General features: G+C 48.2%; 1 protein-coding gene across 1 annotated transcript in view; it reads right to left on the reverse strand.

Annotated features, from left to right (window-relative positions):
* GAS7 (growth arrest specific 7) overlaps positions 1-15,829 on the reverse strand; it is a 224,763-nt gene that overhangs the window by 10,012 nt on the left and 198,922 nt on the right. The window contains exons 7-9 of the mRNA XM_063112548.1: positions 12,677-12,792; positions 10,049-10,123; positions 4,743-4,821 (exon numbers count right to left, since the gene is read on the reverse strand). Coding sequence (XP_062968618.1) covers positions 4,743-4,821; positions 10,049-10,123; positions 12,677-12,792 — 270 coding nt within the window. The remainder of the gene's footprint in view (positions 1-4,742; positions 4,822-10,048; positions 10,124-12,676; positions 12,793-15,829) is intronic.

A 15,829-nucleotide genomic window follows, 5' to 3' on the forward strand; every position in this document is an offset into this window, starting at 1 on the left:
TCCACCTGTCCCAGAGGTGCCTCAACTTCCCCAGATGACATCCCAACTCTGAGATTTTTGGAACCTCTTCTCTCCCTCCTCAGCAAGCTCTTGCTGCAATGTCTTTTTCTCTGGAGACCACCCAGACTTAGATATTCCTGTGCTACACAACTGACTTACACAGGACTGTGTGCCCCAGGCAGGGGCCTCATCTGGCTTGGTCACCGTTGTGTCCACAGTGTCTGACCAGAGCTAGTTCAATACTTGTTGAGAGAAGGGCAAATGCTTCAGTGCCCAGTCCCCTGGGTGATAAGAAGACAGTCTTGTTGTTGGATCCTAAAAACTAATAGACAGCTTTCCAAACGCCCCTCTCCTCCTGATATTAGTTGTGAAAGTCTATTATTATTATTACTATTTTTTGAGCCCTGGGAACTTTCCTTGTATAGGAAAACATCCCCATCTGGTGGCAGTTTATAAGATGCTCTCATGTTTGAGAGAATAAACAAACCTCTTTCCCATGGACACAGATTAGGCATTTGCTGAGTACGTGGTGCTACATAATTTAGCTGCTCTGGGAACCTGCTCCTGACTGGGAGTCTGTGAAGCCTAACTCAGCCTGTTGACTCAGTAACTCTGGGGTCTCTTCGTGATTGCCTGACTTTAATGTGACCAGTAGTGGCCTGACGGAGCTTTTCAACATGAAAATTCCTGGGTCCTAGCTCCAGGATTTGTGGTCTGGGGAAGAACCCACGAACATGCCAATCCACTAAAAGACTTTCTCCAAATTCTAAATGGCACTCTGGAAACATAATGCTGCTAGCTGTCAGAAGTGACTCAATTCCATAGATGAAGACCCACAGATTCTCCATCTCTTTCTACATATTAAGCACTTTTTAAAGATATATATATTTTTTCTTTAAATAGGTTGGCTTGGTGTATTTTAATACTCATTGTTAACTTTTAAGCACCTTTGTTTACTGGGAGTCAGAAGTCCTTCCCGAAAGTGTGTCCTTGGGGACTCCTGGCCTGTCCTATACCGCATGGGCCAGGCCACTGCAGCTGATTCGTTTGCCTTTCCAAAACACCTGCTTTCTTTTCTTTTCACCTCACACATCAAAAGAGAGTAAGAAAAATTCCAAGTTGGAAGGAATTTCAGGGACTGTCTAGTCAAGTGTTTTTCAAACAGTGGGTGGCTAAGAGTTGTGGAATCAATTTAGGGGGTGAGGACCAGTATTTTTCTTGAGAATAGACCACAATTGAATAGAAAATATTGAAGTGTAGGTAGACGGATAAGTACTATTCATGGAGACTCTATGTTGGCTACACATGTGCATGAATATCTGTGTATTGGGTGGCCAGGTAAAAATGCACTACTGTGGGGCACAGTCACGTAAGTGTAAAGTCACTGATCCGGTTCAAACTCTTCATTTCACACATGAAGAAATGGAACCCCAGGGGGGCAAAGGGACTTGCGCAAGGTCACAAAGCTTGTTAGTGATGGCACTGAGAGAAAACTCATTCTCCTGGACTCCCACTGTCCCCTTAAAATCTCCTGACTGAATTCAAGCCCTCTGTTGCGTGACCGTATTTTCTCCCAGCAGAAGGAATTTTGCTATTCTCCCTTCTTCAGCTGGAGCCAGGTATAACTTCCTTTGAACATAGCAATCTTATTTCTGTAACAGCCTGTTGCTATTAACAATGGCTTGAGCTAGGGGACTCAAGCCAGAAAGATTACCGTACCAAAATTGCATTTGTTAAAGAGCTTTTATTGCTGACAAAGAACAATCTGGAGCAGAATTTCACTATTTTGAAGTAGACATTAAAATGAGTTTTGAGCATATGGAGTCATATTCTTCATGGCAGACAAGTAAATCCTTGGACCCCTTTCCTCTCAAAGAATAGCCATAAAACCACTAGGCGGCTACTATGATTGCCCAAAGCCACCAACACGGACCGACAGGCTGGAAACAGCAGAGGATCTTGTAGCAAAGTCTGTGTGGTGTGACACTCTTCATAAGCCTCTGTTGCATGGTGAAGCCTGTCCTGCCTCTGAACACCGACTTTAAATGTCCTGAGCATTTGGGGAGCTGGCCTGCACCACTCTGTTGGTATCTCTGGGAGGGAACAGTGCTCCTCAAGAACAGGGTTGTGTGTTTTAAATGCTACTACTGTTCTACTGAAGAGAGGGCGCTGCAGAAGAAAAGTTCTGGGGATCAAGTCTCCTGTGTGTTGCTTCCTTTGTAGCTGCGTACACTTCGCTGTGTGACCATGGGCTGTGATTTCATCTCTCTGCCCCTTCTCATTTGTGGAATGGAGATGCTCTCTTGCACGGTGGTTGATAAAACCAAGAGAGATGAGTTATATGCTGTATATAACCATCTGGAACACTTCTGTCATCTTTACTGCGTGGGAGAGCATTTTGCCACCTGTTGAGTACTCCAAACAATCAAAAGTCAGGGGTCCTGCTGATGGGGAGTAAATGCCACCAGGATTCTGGGGGATCCAGCAGGCAACCTTTCAGAAGCTGGCATATGAGGCTCCTGGCCCTCCCCTACCAACAGCAGCTTCCTATGGATCTGCCAGTCAGTGGAGGTCTCTGTCATGGCAGAGAAGGGAGCTGCTGGAGGCTAAGAGAGGAGAAGGGAGACCTCGCGGTGACTACTACTCACGATCTGCAGCTTAAAAATAACTTGCTGCTTTGTATGCAGCACAAGAGAGAGACCAATTCGTGGAGCTCCCTTCTCTGCCAGGGCTCGAGCAGCAATTTTCTTGTGAAGTGCTTGGTGTAATGAGGTTAGTGTGCTTTCATTAGCTGGGAATTCTCACTTGCATCTGGGTGTCAATTCAATCTTGGGGCACTAACATCCTTTCGACATAGGGTGCTGGAGATAGCACTGTTTCTCCTCCCTACCCCAGCTCTTTAGAAAGCTCTCGCACGTGCCTCAGCTGTTTGAGGCATTCACTCTGCCCCTCTGTGTGCAGAACATGATCACTGGGTGCGGTGGGGAGACCTGGGTACAGTGACAGCATCTTGTCTTACAAGATCACACGACATGGGACCCCAAAGCAGGGAACTGCCACTGCAGTGGGAACAGCGCTAGAAAAGAGACAGGACCTGATGAAATTTGGATGTGTTGTCCCCTCCAAAACTCATGTGGAAATCTGATCCCTAATGTGGCAGTGTTGGAAACTGATTGAGTCATGGGGGTGGATCCCTCATGAACAGATTAATGCTCCCCCTGGGGGAGGGGGGATTAATGAGTGAGTTCTCGCTCTATTAGTTCCCGCGAGAGCTCGTTGCTTAAAAAGACCCTGGCACCCTCTCTCTCTCTCTTTCTTCCCCTCACCATGTGATCTGCTTGAACCCACTGGCTGCCTGCCACTTTCCACCATGAGTAGAAGCAGCCTGAGGCCCGTGCCAGATGCAGCTGTCCTAGAATTGTAAGCCAAATAAATCTCTTTTCCTTATAAGTTACCCAGTCTCAGGTATTTCTGTTATAGCAACACAAAATGGACTAAAACAGGACCAGTGAGTGCTGAATGTGGAAGGCCACAGAAGGAGTAACCATCTTTGGGGAATGCTACCTTTAAACAGTAAAAGAAAGTATTTAAAGACGGGGGACTCAGAAAGTTTAAGCACTTCACCCGAGTGCCCTCTCAGGCTGCTGTGTATGATTGGTGACACTGGGAAGAGAGCACAGGCCAGGGCCACTGGGATGATGCCACGCTCAAGGGTGTCTCTTCCTTTAAAGGGCAAGTACGTTAGTGGGTAGCCCCATCAGTCATGCACACTTTAGTGAGAATTATTTCACTAAGACTTAGTTTATATTTCACCTGAAAAGTAGCTGAGAGCTTGAGAAAGAAAGTGGAAATACATGCCAGGGAGTGGGATTGGGACGGGGTCATTTGGAAACATGGAGAAATCTTCAGAGAAAGTAGACCTGAAAAGACTGGGGGGTGAGGAGGAGAAGTCCAAGGGTTCCATTCATTCACTACTTCAGAAACTATTTATTAAGCATCTACTATGTGCTAGGTAGTATCCTGAGCACTGAGGGTAGAGTGAACAGAACAGAAACATGCCTGTCCTCAAGCAAGTCCTGGTGCTGCTGTGTTTATTACCAAATAAAAGAAAGGTCATTTACCTGTTCTGAAATTCTGCAACAACGAATAAAACAAATCCAAACATTCTCCCTTTGACATTGTCTAGTTTTTCCCAACACCAAAAAAGAGACAGAACGTGCCAATCCATTCCTCTGAAACCCAGCAAAGACAGAGGGGGGTTTCATCCCTCAGGGTTTACCTGAGAAACTGACAGGTGTTCACCCTCACCACAAAGAGGGGTGCTGGGGCTCCCATGGGCTGAATGCTAAATTTTCAGGAGTTTTGTGAACTGGTTGTTAAACACAGTCATTATGAAAAATTAAATTATATAAACTCACAATTAAATAGATATTACACAAAGGTAATCAATACTCAGCACCTATTGCTTCGTACCTACGTTTTACCATGACCCATGCTCTTGGTGGATGTTTATGGTTTTTTACGCTGCTGCACCAGCCTGATGGAAACGCTATCATGGAATGCTGCTGTGCATCTCTTCCCAAGTCTGTATGCAGGGACTTTGTGCTGGCAGTCTGAAATCTACGCCATGGAAAGTGGCAAACACTGCAAACTGGAGTGACAGCTGTTAACCATTTATCAGCCCACCACGTTGCAAGACCAACCCCAAGAAGCTGCAGGGCGGGGGGGAGGGGGAACGTTACCTTGGCAGAGAACTTGAGGTGAACTTCTGCCTCATCTGCAAGGCTCTTCTTCACCTGGGCCCACGCTTCTCCCAGGGAGCTGCAAGACGAAAGAGACCGTCAGACTCTAAGGATCCTGGAGAGAGCTGCACCAACCTTAGGGCAGAAGCCATAGCCCTGCCTGAGGTAGGAGGGTGGGTCTCAACCTCATGTCATGGGGAGGCATATAACACCTGAGACTTTGGACTTGGATGAGATGGACAAAAAACCAAACATGAGCATCACACTTCAACCCACAGGGCCAGATGAGTCCCCAAAGCCAGGGTGAGCTGACCTTACCTCTGCAGCTGAGAGAATAGACTGCAGCAGGCAGCTGAATGGCTGGGGAAACATCCAGGAACCAGAGGCTCGTGAGGACTGGGGGAGGTGCAAGGAGCAGGTTGGGTGCAGCTATAGGGGGTGCCTTGATACCTGGCCAATTTCTGCCCCAGCCCTTTTGTATCACCCCTTCCTGGCTTGCTGATGAGGGGTGCAAGCTCCTTCCAGTAAATCAAGGAAGGAAAACAGATTCCTTTCCAGGGAGAAGCCCTTTTCAAACACAAGGTATCACACAGCCCGGCTTGCAGGCAAACAGCCAGCTGCTTGACTTCCGGGAGGGGCAAAGATGGACCATGTGAGTCTGGGGACCTCTTAGGGACACAAGCAAAGAAGGCTCCCATCAACATCCCCTGGTGTGTGGTCCCCTACAGCACTCACTCTCTACTTGTGAGCCCTGACACAGCCCACAGCTCACTAGAGAATGGTCAAGTCCTCTAAGCTAAATCGCTTCCCCACTCCAAACAGAAGAACTCTCCTGAGTCCCTCAGACTTTCAAACGTAGGCCCCACACCCCACTCTTCATTTTTGGAACTCTTTAGCCTTGCTGACCCTTCCAAACGATACCCCTGCTTCCTTGCTTGTGATCTCTCCAACCCAGCCAGTAAATCCAGGATGAATGTTCAGTTGTCTTAATTTCATCAAAAAGCTACTTGCCCCAGAGAATTCATTAAGCTCAAGTGGCAAAAGCTGATTGAAAGTTGCATGCTGTGTGGCTTCCGGGTCTTGAGCACAGCAGCCAGCAGCTAAAAACTGCCCGACAGAACAGAGCCCAGGCCCACCCGGCGGTGCTGCTGGCTCAGGCTGAGGTGAGTGTTTGTGGGAAATGACTGACTGATTTTATCTAGGAGTCCGGTGCCAAAGAAAGGTCCCCTTGGGTGATCTCGGCTGGGGAGTCCACCAGTGAAGAGCTGTAGTGAGAAACAGGGCCATCCAAACTGCTGACATTCGTCTTTGCCCAAAGGACTGAGCTCTGGATGGCTGTTCTGGGGCACTCCACAGCCTCTGGGTGGCTGAGGCTCCCACCTGACTTAACAGGTGGGTAGGAGGTCTTGCGGGGAGTGTAGGGGGTGGAGCAGTCACAGCAGTTATATAGATCAGCAGAACAGAATACAAATGCAAATGCAGAATTACACAGATACGGTCCGCTGATGTGCAGCAAAGGTGCCAAGGTATTTCGTTGGGGGAACGAACAGTCTTTTTAACATATGGTGCGGAGACAACTGTATATCAGTAGGGAAAAAAAGGAATCTTGACCCTGACCTCATGCCATACACACAAATCACGTCAAGGTGGATCCTAGCTCTAAAGTGAAAGCCAACACCATGCAGGCTTACAGAAGCCATCCTAGGGGGAGCAGGAACTTGGTCAAAGGGAGGTGGATAGGGTTTTGCCACTGCAGCTGAGTGACACATCACAGCCTGCGGGAAGTACAAATGCGGGCTGCAGAAATCAGGACAGCCCTGGGAGCTGCCCAGAGTTTGTGCGAGTCCACACATCTGTCTGCAGAGCTGTAAGTCCACCGTCAACAGAGCACGTGGTAATTGGCCCAGGGACAGCGTGGTGGCCTAAGACTGTCATCTCAGGAATATTGGGAGGAAAGGAAGAAGCGTGGTTGTCCACCCAGGACAAGTCCTTGGCCCTACCTCTAGGCTGGGCATTCCCAGGTGAGAGGACATCACTCCAAACATGCAGATGGGCCCAACCGAACCAATACGTCCCCCGTGCGGGCCTCCTGCTCCCCAGTACGCCAGACCCCTTGCAGCCACTTCCCCACTTAGAAAAAGCCACTGAGGAAATCTAAAGAGATATTTTTCACCTGATAAGATGTTAATTTAAAAAACCACAAATCTGAGCTATATTTCTGTTCCAACATACAGTTTGAGGCATGCCAAATCAAAATGCATGTTACCACCACAGTTGCCAACCAGGAAAGACCAAAATCCCATTTCCTTTCCATACGGGAGAGAAAACCTGAAGGCAGAATATGTAATCTAATTCTGTGTATTTACCCATGTTCACATGTCCTATGAAATCTAATTTGGACACAGTACTGGAGTCAAAAAATAGTTCGAGTCACCCCAATCAGCATCTTCCTAGACTGTCCCAAATTTCTAGGCTCCAGCATCGCATTTTGAAAGTATTCAAGGTGGACCGGGTTAAGTGTCCAAAGCTGTATGCAAATACAAAATAGCCTGCTGCACATTGTGTGTGGGAGGTCACGCGTTCATGCCCTGGTGCCTGCTGGTAGAAGTGTGTGCGTGGGGTTACTGTGTGCGTGCAACAGTGGGGTGGGTGCACACTACAGGTGAGTGGTGCTGACGTGTGGACATGAGAATGTGTTATGTGGTCCCATGTGTTTACGTGCATGCATGTGCAGCACGGTGGTGCAAGCCTGACTTGTGGAGCTGGGCTGCTGGAGTCAGGAACATATGCTATGCATGTTGGCAGGACACAGAGTCCTTGGCTGCAGCCCAGGCCTAGGAGGTGGAAGCCGGAAGACTCCAGCGCAGCGCAGTGATTACAGGACATGGGGATTCTTAGGAAAGCCCCCTTCCCAGGCAGCGAGGACTACTCCCCTCTGCCCTCTTCCTGCCCCCATCTCAGGCCCAGTGCAGACAGCAGGAGGGGACCAGGAACTAACTCACCTCATTTATGTCTGTGGAAGTGACACTAGCCCTGCTGTGCTATTCTGTGGCCAGTGGCTGGCTGGGTTGGTAAAAACCTTTAGAGGAGGCCACTTGGCTGCACAGTCCGCCCATGCAGAGGCTTTAATCAAAGCCACATTTGTTTGGCAAAATCTCGGTCCCCTGAAGCATTTCAAGCCATGACGGCAAATTTGACTTGTTTAACATCACAGCTCTCTGGCAACCGCAATCATCCCACGGCAGACTGTCTTCCTTCCTCGGGGGTCATTCCCCTTGTGGAAGGAGTTCAAACAGAAACTTGCCCCGGAGGGAGGCGGGAATAGAGAGAGGACCTTCGGGGACACTTTCAACCCTAACCTCCTGAGAGTCTTTATTATTTTTTTTTACTGAGGTCAAATTTATGTGACATGGAATTAGTCACTTAAAAATAAACAGTCCAGTGGTGTTTGGTGTGTTCACAATGTTGTGCAAGCACCACCTCTATCTAGTTCCAATACATTTTCATCACCTGGATGGGCTAAAAGTCCTCCCAAAATTCATATGTTGAAGCTTTAACTCCCACTGCAGCTGTTATTTGGGGATAGGGCCACTATGGAAGTAATTAAGCTAAAATGAGGTCATAACAGTGGAGACCAGAAAAGATTAATGTCCTTATATGAAGAGACACCAGAGAGCTCTCTTTTTCTCTGTCACTCTGTCACTGTCTGTCAGAACACGCACCAAGGAAAGGCCATGTGGACACACAGAGAGAAGGTGGCCAGCTGTAACCCAATGTGAGAGCCACCACCAGGCACCAACCCCGCTGGCACTTTGATCTTGGACTTTCAGCCTCCAGGACCATGAGAAAATACACTGCTGTAGTTTAAGCCACTCAGTCTGTGGAATTTTGTTATAGTAGCCTGTGCAGACAAATACACACCCTAAAAGGAAACCTGGTACTCATTAAGTAGCCATAACACAGTCCCCTTTTCTCCCAGTCCTGGCAACCACCAATCTGCTTTCTGCCTCTATGAATGTGCCTATTCTGGACATTTCATACAAATGGAATCAAACACTATATGTCTTTTTGTGTCCAGCTTCTTTCATTTAGCGTAATGTTTTCAAAGGTCGTTCACTTAGTAGCATGTACCAGTATCTCATCCTTTATGGACAGATAGTATTCCATCATATATCCATGGATATCTATCTGCACATACCACTTTTGCTTATCCATTCATCCCTTGATGGGATTTGCCTTGTTTCTACCTTTTGGCCATTATCAACAGTGCTGTTCTGTATGTGCCTGTACGTGCACTTGTTTGGGTCCCTATTCTTTTGGAATAAACCTAGGAGTGCAATTGCCAGGTCATATGGTAATACTATGTTTAGCTTTCTGAGGACCTGCCAAACTGTCTTCCACAGCGGCTGCACCATTCTACGTTCCCACCAGCAGCGCGCAAGGGCTGCTCTTTGTTAATAGAGCAGAGAAAGCTGAAGTCTTTCTCCCACTAGGAATCCTTCTGTGGCTGGGAGGGCTGGGCTGAGCCTCTCACAGCCCAGGTCTTGTCCAAGGACTTGTCTGGACTGTCACAGCTAGAGGTGGGCGGAGAACCTGTGCCTCAGGCCCCCAGGAGAAAGTTCTAGATGGGGGGACAGGTACAAAATCCTCTCATACCCAGTTTCCTCCCAGGCAGGACTCTGAGAAAAGGGAGCTGGGGTGGGTGTCTAAAGGCTGCTGGCCAGCTACCAGGAGACAGGCCAGAGGGGCACTGATATACTCCAGCACCTGGCAGAAGGCCTTGGTCACTGGAGAGAAGACAATGTGGAAATGCCCTTATTGAGTGTGAGTGCCCACCGTGAGCCTTGGGCACATATCTTGAATGATGAGTGCCTACCTTGAGCCACGAGTGCCCACCCTGGGCTATGGATACACAACTTGAGCCACAGGCACACACCTGGAGCCACAGGTGTACACCTGAAGCCACGGGCACATACACCTTGAGCATGGGCACACACACCTTGAGCACGGGCACACACCTTGAGCATGGATTCCACCTGGAGCCACGGGCACACACCTTGAGCCATGGACACTCACATAGAGCCATGAGCACCCACCCTGAGCCACGGGTGCACACCGTGAGCACGGATCCCACCTTGAGCCATGAGTGCCTAACTTGGACATGGATTCCACCTTGAGCCAAGAACTATGGAGATTTCCCCATCCAAAGTGGGCCTTTGCCAGTGATCAGAGATGGCTGAAAAGAGATCCCCCTTCCTCATCGTCCCCTTGTCCTTCCCACTCCCATTACTCTCCTCCCAACTCACCCTTCCTCCTGTGCAGCCAAGGAGTTCTGAGAGAGCTTAGCTAAGTTCTTTGCATATTCTTCTTCAATCTTTATCCTGCAAAGGGAGAAAATCCAAGATATCAGCTCTCCAGTGCTAGATCGTGGGCCTGACCTGCCACCCTGCCGTGTGTCAGCCATGTAAAGGAACCCACTGGACTATAAGCTCTGAGAATGCATGGCTCTTGTCTGTCCTCCCAACACACAGTGGGTATTTAATAAATAACTGTTGAATAAATGAATGAACAAAGCTGTCTGAACTTCCATCTCTTCATCTGCACAATAGGATATTTCCATCTGTCTCCTAGGGCTATGAAGATGAGAGCTGTCATTTGCACAGGACTGGACACATGACAGCTCTTGAATGAATGAATGCAACTTGTGATGGACCACCAGGGACACCCAGTCTGTCCCCCTCTCCCTTCTAGCCCCAGATATCTTGGTTTAGACCCTCCCAGATGCTCGGAAGCAGGAATAGAACATCTCCCGATGGTCTCCCACCCCCAACGCCTCTAACTGTCAAGCCCACAGGGCACAAGCATTTCCATGGAAACCAGGCAGTGCCCAGATCTGCAGCTCGATTCTGTTTCCCTGGAGAGGGAAGTTGCCTTGGATGTAGCTTCCATCAGGGAGGCCCTTGACACACTTTCAAGGAAACTCTCTGAGGGGCTTTCTGTGTCATCTGGCACATCCATGTTGAGCATGTTGTCAAAGGTACTGTTCACCTCCTAAGTGATCCTTTGGGCCATGGTGGGAGACAGAGGAGCCATGCTCATGACAACCAGAACCAGCCAGAGGGCCGGGGTCTCAGAGAGCCTCTAGTCTATCACCCAGTGAACAGTAAAGCCCAGCGATGCCGGGGCTGCAGCACTCCCTCCCTGCCACTCAGGCAGCAGCACCCAAAGGGTGCAATGATGTTGAGAGGGCGCTGACAAATTCCAGTGGCAGCATTTTGAGTAACAATTATTGCATGATTTGGCACCGAGAGACTCACAGTCTTGTTCCTTCTCGCACTGCTCTGCTCCCACCTCCCAAGTCTAACTGAGGTGTCTCCCACCTGTCACTTCCTCTCCACCCCTCTGCCTTCACCTCCAGCCCTTGCCACCATTACTGCCAGGCTGTACCTCCAGACTGCAGCCAAGAGCTCTCTCTGGAAAGGAGGTCTCACCAGCCCCTACTCCTCAATGCCAAGCACGTGTGCCCAGCATACGAGGTGTCTACACCGTCTCCCTCCTGAGCCTCTCCCCCACCCTCTGCCCTGCTTCTCTAAGCCAAAGCAAACCAGCCACCATCTGTCCCCTAGCGAGGCACGCTCCTACCTCTGTGCCTCAGCTCTTGTCTCTCCGAGCTCTTAAAGACCCTCTCTACAAGATCCCACGGTGGACTGAGGAAAGTTACAGGAGTCTGCATTTTCTCTGGGAAGACCAGAGTCTTCTAAAATTGCAGATCCTATTTATTTGCTGACATGATGTTGTTCTGGAAGTATAAACCGTAAGCATGCTCAAGCTTTGGCTCTTACAGCCATTTTCCTATTTGCCTGTTTTATACTATTGTTTTCTTGCACCCGAGCTATGCAACCTCTCAATTTCCTACTAGTTTAATGGATCATAAAATAAAGATTTGATTATACAAATAGTAAATAGGCCTCCTGAGGAAAAGGGGTGCTTTAAAATGCCAAAGCATTATTACTTGATTATTGTTGTTATAATTAAAAAAGAAATAGTTTTAGAAGAAATTGCCATTTGCTATAAATATTTCCAGTGTGCCTTGGAAGCTCCTGTTGAAAAGCTATGTGAGTGTGCACAAGTGTGTGTGTGGGGGGGTATGCGCAGGTGTGTGCATGCAGGTCTACATGTATGTGTGTGTGTGCTTAAGAGTCCCAGAACTTTGACAGAGAGGAGGGAGATGGAGAAGGAGCTCCTCTTCCTCTCTGTAGCTTGCTTTGTGTCCATCAGGCTGAATTTATTGTTTCTTCATCTATGTCCCTAAGCCCTTTAAACAAACCACTGTTACAATCCCTGAAGGCAGGGATGTGGGTGGGGGGAGGGTCCTATGTCCCCTGGCCTGGGACACAGTTTTGGCTCAGAGATGAATTGAAAGGTCACATTGCCCTTTTTGGTGATGGTAAGGGACAGTGCTTCAAACAAGGGCTGGGTGGGTAAGGGAAGGAGTGAGGCAGTCTGTGGGGGGGGGGGGCAGTAGGGATTGGTGGAGACTGCAGCAAAATGGAAACACACGCCCCCTCTACAGGAGTAGCTGCTACTCAGCTTCAGCCAATTGTCATGTGAGGAAGGTGGAGGCAATCCTGCCAACTCTTCTGCTTTCTCAAGAGATAACAGAAGTACAGATTTTAATGTAAAATCTACCGATTTTTCTAAAATACTGGTTCATATTTTTAAAAACACTACAGACAGGCCAAAGCCTCACATCTGCCGGCCAGATCTGTCCCAGGGGCCACAAGTTGGTGACTTCAGTCTTCCACTCCCCTTACAACTAACCAGCCTGGTGCTGGGTGTGTAGTGCTGAGTCCTGTTGCTAAGTACTGCCAGGCCAAGGGGCTGAAGTAGGTGCAGTTGCCAGTCCCTGGAGCTGGGAAGGGCCCAGGCCTCACCTTTCCCGGATGAATTCTGACATTTCCTTCTGCATCTGTTTGCCCTTCAGTTGTTTCTGAAGCAGTAGTTCAAACCCAGCCACGGTGCCGTTGCCTTGGGAGTCCTTCTTATCAGCCTGCAAAGTAAACCGAAGGACAAGAGTTTAGGTGGCATCTGCTGTCTGGAGCCAGGGAGAATGGAGCATAGGGAAGAAAGGACCCAGAATGTTCTCAGATGCACCCGGCACCCCTGATCCCAGCACAAGAGGGAGGACAGGAGCAGCTGTCTCTGTGGCCCCAGCTGCCATCTCTCTTCTGGTGCCTAAGCTCCCACGGTGTGTTCTGTCCTAATGCACAATCTCTGACAGCTGCTGCCACCTCCATGTCCATGACCTTTACCTCTCCCAACCTGGGAACCAACAGCAGGAAGGGCGAGTGGCCAAGGCACAGGCTCTGATGCCCAATGGCCTATGACTTCCCACCAGGGGCTGCTGATGTAGGCTTGACCCTCAGGGGAGTCTTGGTGTTATGACTCTACCCTGGGACAGTCTGCGTGTGACCTTGAGGACAGGTGCCCCCCAACCTTAAGCCATCTATCTCCTAGTAGTTTCCTGCATTGGTAGGGAGTGACACCCTCTAACACCCATTCATAAAAGATCATAGCAGAGAGACAAAAAAGATCCTAGTGGCCGCCAGGGAGAAACTGGATTGAAGGGAAGCCAGAGTAGAAGAGAGAGGCTGCCAGGACTAAAATTCCAGCTGGGTGACCTCAGGCAAGTTCTTCACTCACTCCGGGCCCAGCTTCTTCATCTGTAAAACTGGGGAAATAATGGCACTCACCTGATAGTCATTTCAGCATAAATACCACATGTAAACAGCTTAGCACAGTGCTAAACACACAGTAAGTACTCAATAAACGGTATCTGTTATTAGTTGCTTTTAAATAAAAGATGGGACCTGGGAAAAATGGCCAAGTCAATGAAATGAGAACATAAGACCCCCTTAATTTTGCAAACAAATCTTCTTAAAATTTCAAAATTAAATGCTTTGTTTCGTTTTATCTGCACTTCGCCAAGCACGCCTGAATACCTCTTTCTTGCCCTTCCCGGCCCAACAGTCATCCTGAAATCTGCCCACAAGGCCACGGCTGCTGAAGGACCAACTCCCAGAGCCATCTCAGGCCCCTGGCTGTCACCATGCCTAAGTATCTTCTCCCTTCACAGCCTTTCCCCATCAGGAATCTGGGGCCATGTGCTTTGATATTTAACAGAAGGAGTTAACCTTAGGCTTTTGATATCACGGAGAGGTGCACGGGTGAGAACATGGTCCCAGCATCTGTCCAGAAAGACCTGGGTTCTCCACTCAGCTCAGCCATGGAGTGACGTGGCGTGACAGTCAGTTCTTTCTAATTCTACGCTGAAATAAGAGTGGGTGGCACCTCTATGATCCCTTCTGATCAGACTTTTTAGCAGAGGGGAAAGGAAAGGGTTTGTTGATGCTGCAAGGAACCACAGTTACCACTGTCAAGTCGATGAAGGGTTTTACGGACACGTCCCCAGTCTTGTCCAATGTAGGGTCCCTTCCTTTGCCACCCTGACCCAAGGCCCTCCAGCTACACTGCTAACACCTCTCATGACAAGGAGATCGCCGCCATACAGAGTGAACCATGCCATAGCGGGGCTGCTCTTGCTGTTTAAGTTTTTCCATGTACATTGAGGATTTGTGTACTTCACTCTGTGAATGCTACATCTTGATAAAAAAGCAAAAGGAAAATTATCTGAAATATGGAGCCCAAATTTGCCTTTCTTCTAGGATGCGTATGCTGAGCAATTCATCCCCTTCAGGGAAAATCAGCTGGAAGAAATGGGCTTTAATGATGTTGTCAGCAGAGAGAAATTTCTATTAGAGGAAAAAGCCTTGATGGTCAGAAAGATAAAATTCCCTGAAGAAGCACTGGGGTCTGAGAGCTTGAATTAAGATGAGAACTCAGAAGTGTCGCTCTTTGGATGCTGTTGACCAGTGGACAGGAACACATGCTTCCTCCAGCTCCCAGGATGCCCATTCTTGGGGCTCAAACCACTCTGCCTTGAATGCTCCATGTACTGCATCCCCTTAGGGGTGACCTTTCCCACCCCGCTAGATCTCTCCATCTCCCCTGGTCTCCTACACTCACCTCTCACCTCCTACTCCTGCCTGCACAATGCACATACATCAGATTGCATATTTCTGCCTAAAACCCTCCAACATCTTCCTACTGCAAATAGAATGAAATCTGACGTTCTCACTGAGGAGGCCCATAAAGTCTTGCAAACTCTGATCCAGGCTCACCTCCCCAGGTCTGCCTGATGCCAAAGCCCCAGCCCTTTTTATACTATTTTGCAACCTCTGCACAGATCTCTGTCCTGGAGCAAGCACAGCTGGAGCAACAGCAATTGTCCCTACTGGCACAATAGGAATTCTTTGGATATCTTCTAAGGTGTGAGTGATTGGGTAGAAAGAAAAAAGCATTTTTGTCTAGCACTCAGCAAATCTAAAAAAGGACAAATAATCCATTCTGCACAGTGGTGAAATAAGTTTTTGTTTTATTTATTTATTGTTCCTCAGGGTCTGTGCAAACTTTTTTTTTTTTAAGTTTACAATTTCAGTGGTTTTTAAAATAGTTACAAGGTTGTGCAATGATCGCCATCACATTTGATTTCAGAATAGAGTGATCTAAAGTTTGAAAGTCATTGCTGACTTCGAAATGCAAAAACCCAGGAGTATTCTCAAAGTTCCTGAGGTTTAGAACTTTGCATTAAAAAAATAATATTTACTTATTTTAATTGTAGTAAGATACAAGTAATACAAAATCTGCCATTTTGACCATTTGTAAGCACACAGTTTAGTGGCGTTAAGTACATGCACAGTGTTGTGCAACCATCACCTCCGTCCATCCACAGAACTTTTTTTATCTTGTAAAACTGAAACTGTGTCCTTTAAACAATATGCAAAAGTTTTGGAACCACCAAATTATTAAGTTGGGGGTCTCTATAGATCCTTGTACACAACCTCCTCGTGATTTTGATGGGAACAGTGAGGCCTAAGAAGGTGAAGGACTTGCCCAGGATCACTCACATCAGTGACAGAGCAGGTATGGAGCCCAGATTCATTTACTGAAGCTGATTCTAGTCTCCT

Source organism: Cynocephalus volans, chromosome 10 (assembly GCF_027409185.1).
Source record: "Cynocephalus volans isolate mCynVol1 chromosome 10, mCynVol1.pri, whole genome shotgun sequence".
NCBI classification, from domain to species: Eukaryota; Metazoa; Chordata; class Mammalia; order Dermoptera; family Cynocephalidae; genus Cynocephalus; species Cynocephalus volans.